The sequence below is a fragment of the Atta colombica genome, unplaced genomic scaffold (genome assembly GCF_001594045.1).
Source record: "Atta colombica isolate Treedump-2 unplaced genomic scaffold, Acol1.0 scaffold146, whole genome shotgun sequence".
NCBI classification, from domain to species: domain Eukaryota; kingdom Metazoa; phylum Arthropoda; class Insecta; order Hymenoptera; family Formicidae; genus Atta; species Atta colombica.
This window is the reverse complement of record NW_017259235.1, coordinates 923,601-928,417: the sequence shown is the minus strand read 5'-3', so window position 1 is coordinate 928,417 and position 4,817 is coordinate 923,601. Positions and strand designations below refer to the sequence as shown.

At 31.6% G+C, this 4,817-nt stretch overlaps 1 protein-coding gene across 1 annotated transcript; it reads left to right on the top strand.

Moving 5' to 3' along the window:
- The first annotated feature begins 1,055 nt into the window (after positions 1-1,055).
- Positions 1,056-4,706, top strand: LOC108685133 (methionine aminopeptidase 1). The gene is made up of 6 exons (XM_018189791.1): positions 1,056-1,321; positions 1,940-1,991; positions 2,070-2,308; positions 2,453-2,675; positions 4,084-4,359; positions 4,432-4,706. The coding sequence occupies exons 1-6, from the start codon at positions 1,124-1,126 to the stop codon at positions 4,662-4,664; spliced, it is 1,221 nt and encodes a 406-aa protein (XP_018045280.1). The 5' UTR covers positions 1,056-1,123; the 3' UTR covers positions 4,665-4,706.
- The last annotated feature ends 111 nt before the right edge of the window (positions 4,707-4,817 follow it).

The following is a 4,817-nucleotide window of genomic DNA, read 5'->3' as shown; positions in this document are numbered from 1 at the left end:
TGTGTGTGTGTGTGTGTGTGTGTGTGTGTGTGTGTGTGTGTGTGTGTAACAAAGAGTAAAGAGAAATAGGAAGGAATGTTTGGTTCTAAACAAATGGACGGAAGTAACGTATATATGTATATTATTAGCATAAAAAGTTAAATTAAAATAATAAAGGACGCTTAAGATAGCTGCCATGACGTACATCCGTCCGCGGATTTATGATACCTCCACTATTGATACATTAGATTTGTCGCGTCGCATGCTCTGACATGCTCTAAAATGCTCCTACTATAGCATTTACTCATTCTAATGCGCTCGTTGAAGTGAGTAGAAACTATAAGAGGAGCACATTGGAACATGCGACACGAATAAATCTATCATTCCCTCCTGTTACTCCCTTTCCTTTTATTCTTTCTACGTTCCAAAACGTCCTCTCCGAGAAAGATTCAAAATATATAGTACACCTAACGTATACTATAGCATTTAGAGTAAAATCTTTCTTGGAGAGGAAGTTTTGAAACGTAGTTTTGATATACAATGGCCTTATACTCGTATTCATAGTGTATTCAGGCCTTATATTTAGATACTTTACGAATTATTTCATTGGCTGCTGAGCATAAATTTTAGTTTAAAGATAAAATTTTAGTTTAAAGATAAAAATAGTTTAAGGTACAAGGTCTGAATATGGGCATTAATTAATTTTCGAATGAAAAATTAGAGAATTTCGAGTTTTCTGCGAACGAATTTATTAGAATACTAATAATTTCATTAGTCAATATCTAGTAAATTTGCTCATTTTTGTAATTTTCACTTTGTTACAGAATCGACTCCCTGATGCTCAAATAACTATGGATATTTCTAGAAATTTTTTAAATTCTGATTAAGAGCCGATTGTTCCAAGTTTCAGTAAATTTTATCTGTTAGGTAAATCTGGTAATCCGCGCACATGATTGGGTAATCTCTTACTTACCTAATAGGTAAACTTTACCCAAAAGATGGAACAATTGGCCCTTAGAGATTTATTTTATCGACGAGTTGGCAACACTGCTCTTGCAGTCTCGAATCATCTCGAATTACATTTGCCTCTATTCAGATTTCAGAATAGGGCTCATGATAATGTGCTACGCATGTGGTTGTACATATGTACACGATTGTTGACGAGTGTATATACGCGATATTTTCATACATATATATATACATACGACCAGTAGAAAAATTAAATTTAATAATGTCGATAGCACTTGGAATGTGCGAAACACCCGGGTGTAATGCCGTTGCAAGTTTGCAATGTCCAACTTGCTTGAAAATCGGCATTCAGGGTTCATATTTCTGTAGCCAAGTAAGACGCGTTACTCCATTACATGTTAATCATTTTATTAGGTTAAATTAGTTATTTCGCTTTCTCAATTTAATCTTCTTCCGTCACGAATTTGTAGAATGTATTAAATGTCAACCGATATTAATTAAAATGAGAATGTTTTTAAAAAGAGTTTTTAGCGATTCCCAAAATCTTTACTAGTCAAGAGATTCGCCAATCAAGAGTCATCATTGATTTGTTACTTAGTTATATTCTAGAATTCTTGTTGATTTTAATTATTCCTATCGCGATAAATAATATATAATTTCTTCACTTAACATTTTTAATACGTAATTAGCGAGAATAGTGAAATATAGTGATTCTACTTGGGTCTTTCTCTCACAAGAGAAAATTATTATTACACTATTCATGATTTGAATTATTATTAAATATCCAAAACACATGCATCTATGAAATTATTATTATTTTTATTTTTATTTCTGATCTGATTTTACGTGTAACCCATGATTAATGCCTTTATCACTTTATAATAAAGTAATATAGTAGTAATATAGTAGTATTTCTAATAGAAGTATGTCTAGTAGAAAATATTTGTTTATTAAATTAATCACACAATTAATGTAGCATTCTAATTTTCAGAATTGTTTCAAAGGTAGTTGGAAAATGCATAAAGTTATCCATCAATTGGCAAGTAAGTATCTTGTGTGCATATTGTTTATTAAGTCTATGATTTTTTATTATTAAGTGTAATACATTTGTGCATAATTAGAGGGAGAAAACGGAAATAAAATTTCTGACACTTATAATCCTTGGCCTACTTACAATTATACTGGAAAATTACGGCCATACAAGAAAGAACAATGTAGAGAAGTTCCCGAGAGTATCGCGCGACCAGATTATGCCTTACATCCAGCTGGGATACCACTCAGTGAGCAAGCTGTAAAAGGTTCTGGTCAAATAAAAATTCTTGATGATGAAGAAATCGAAGGCATGAGAGTCGCATGCAAGGTATAGTATACATGCACTCGCTGTGCTGGAGTAACACGGATGTGACATAGAAAAAGGAGGGAGGAAATAATATTGTTGAGATTTTCATAGATTCTCGATTTTCTTTTTTTATTTTTAACATATTTCAAATTAAATTTTGCATAGCTTGGTCGAGAAGTCTTGGATGAAGCTGCAAAGACATGTGACGTTGGTGTTACAACGTCTGAAATTGATAGAGTGGTGCATGAAGCTTGTATTGAAAGAGACTGTTATCCATCGCCATTAAATTATTATCAATTTCCTGCCAGCTGTTGTACTTCTGTCAATGAAGTAATTTGTCACGGTATACCTGATACCAGACCCTTGCAAGATGGCGATATTTGTAATGGTAAATAATTTGTCAATATCAATATCGTATCATAATACCATTTGCCACAGACCTGGAAAATTTGGAAAAGTCGGGGAAAAAATATAAAAGAGCTTGGAATTTTTAACTTTTTCCCATAGCTCTCTTAAATACTCTTATTTTAAAGAGTATTTATAATTTTTTAAATATATCTAACTTTTATAGAAAATAAAGGTTAGATATATTTAAAAAAAATATCAAAATATGGAAATACTGTACACTCAATAAATTATTTTTTACGTATTACTACAAAGGGGCACTTTTGAGATGCTCTCGTTTTTATTTTTTGTTCATGCAACACCATTTTTTTATAAATGGAAGTTTATTGATTATTATCCCTTTTTAGCGCAACAAACACAAAAGTTTCCAAGTTTCTCTTGTGTGCAGGAGCACACTTATTTTTTGTTTTTTCATTACTACTTTTTGCTCGCGTGTTTAGATCAGTGTCAAATTATTTATACTTATTAGCATCAGTAACGTTAAATTGTTTCAACAATAAATTTACTAATGGGCTCTCCAAATTCACACATTATAAACATGCATAAAAGCAAGTGAAAATAAATAACTGTGTAAGGATCAGTTAATTATAAAATTATAATTATAAAATGCAAAGTATGTTAACAATTTCGTTATATTTTATAATTATGCGACGCAATATTCGATCGAACATTTTGGCTAATTTAAATTTTAGTTAATAGTCATTATCGTTTCTTATAATGATCTGGAATTCACTTAGATTGATAAACTAATAAACAGTCGTACTCCTTAAACTGTAGTAATAATAGAAGAGACATTATCCGTCTCTATATTTGAGGAATTGATTTTGCCTTGAACACGAATTTCTAAACCTTTTATTTTTTTGATAATACACGTACCGCTGACAATGGCTAGAAATTAGTCCGTTGAAACATCTGATTGAATGTTACATCACAAGTATAATTACAATTTCGATATAAATTGTAATTACACTTTACATTTTATTGATTTTATAACATTATTATAGCGCACAGTTATTTATTCTCGCTTACTCTTATGTATCTTTTTTTTTCCGACAAATAATCGATGCACAGCTTGCTTAAATTAGAAATCATCAAAATTCACACAAAAAATATTATTAGGATATTAAGACTGCCTTGATTGAATAATGGCCCTCTTTTTGTCTGGCACTTATTTATTGTGTTGAAGATTTCTTCATTCATTTTTCTTAATGTTGTTAAAAACATTTTAAATTACATATTTGATATTGGTCATGGAAAATTTTCCGCTATCTGGAAAATCTTCAAAAGTCCGAGAATTTCAAAATTCATTTTCTGTGGCAAACCTAATCATAAGAAAAGTTTCTCTCTCTTAAACATATCAAAGATATCACCTAATTATTGCTTCTTTCTAGTTGATGTTACCGTATATCACAATGGTTTTCATGGAGATTTGAATGAAACCTTTTTGGTGGGTAATGTAAAACCGGAAGTAAAAAAGTTGGTAGAAGTGACGTATGAATGCCTGTCTAAAGCTATTGATATTGTCAAACCTGGTGAAAAATACAGAGAGATTGGTAATGTTATACAAAAGCATGCACAAGCGCATGGTTTCAGTGTGGTTCGTAGCTATTGTGGTCATGGAATCCATCGTTTATTTCATACCGCGCCAAATGTACCACATTATGCTAGTAAGTAGCTTCCCCAAAATGAAGTTAAATGTGTCCTTTCGATCAAAAAGTTATACAAACTTTATTATCTAGAAAATAAAGCAGTAGGTGTCATGAAACCCGGGCACTGCTTCACAATCGAGCCAATGATATCCCAAGGCACATGGAAGGACGAAACATGGCCTGACAATTGGACTGCTGTTACACTGGATGGCCAATGGTCAGCGCAATTTGAACACACGCTTCTAGTAACGGAGACCGGTTGTGATATTCTCACGAAACGGCTTGCAAATGATGGTAGGCCATGGTTTATAGATCACTTGTAGTAGCATTTTCTTCTTTATTTTCTTATAACATTTAAAGCAAAACTCGAGCAATCGATAAGAATCTAATATAAGTTGTCTTGTATATTTTATTAAGTATACTAACTTTCTGTTTTTGCAAATGTATAGTAATAAAAAAATAAATAAAAAACAATG

Coding starts and splice junctions, on each gene's coding strand:
- LOC108685133 (XM_018189791.1), top strand. CDS start 1,124: ATGTACACGATTGTTGACGAGTGTATATACGCGATATTTTCATACATA. Junction 1,992..2,069: donor AGTTATCCATCAATTGGCAA/GTAAGTATCTTG, acceptor GTGCATAATTAG/AGGGAGAAAACGGAAATAAA. Junction 4,360..4,431: donor AAATGTACCACATTATGCTA/GTAAGTAGCTTC, acceptor TTTATTATCTAG/AAAATAAAGCAGTAGGTGTC.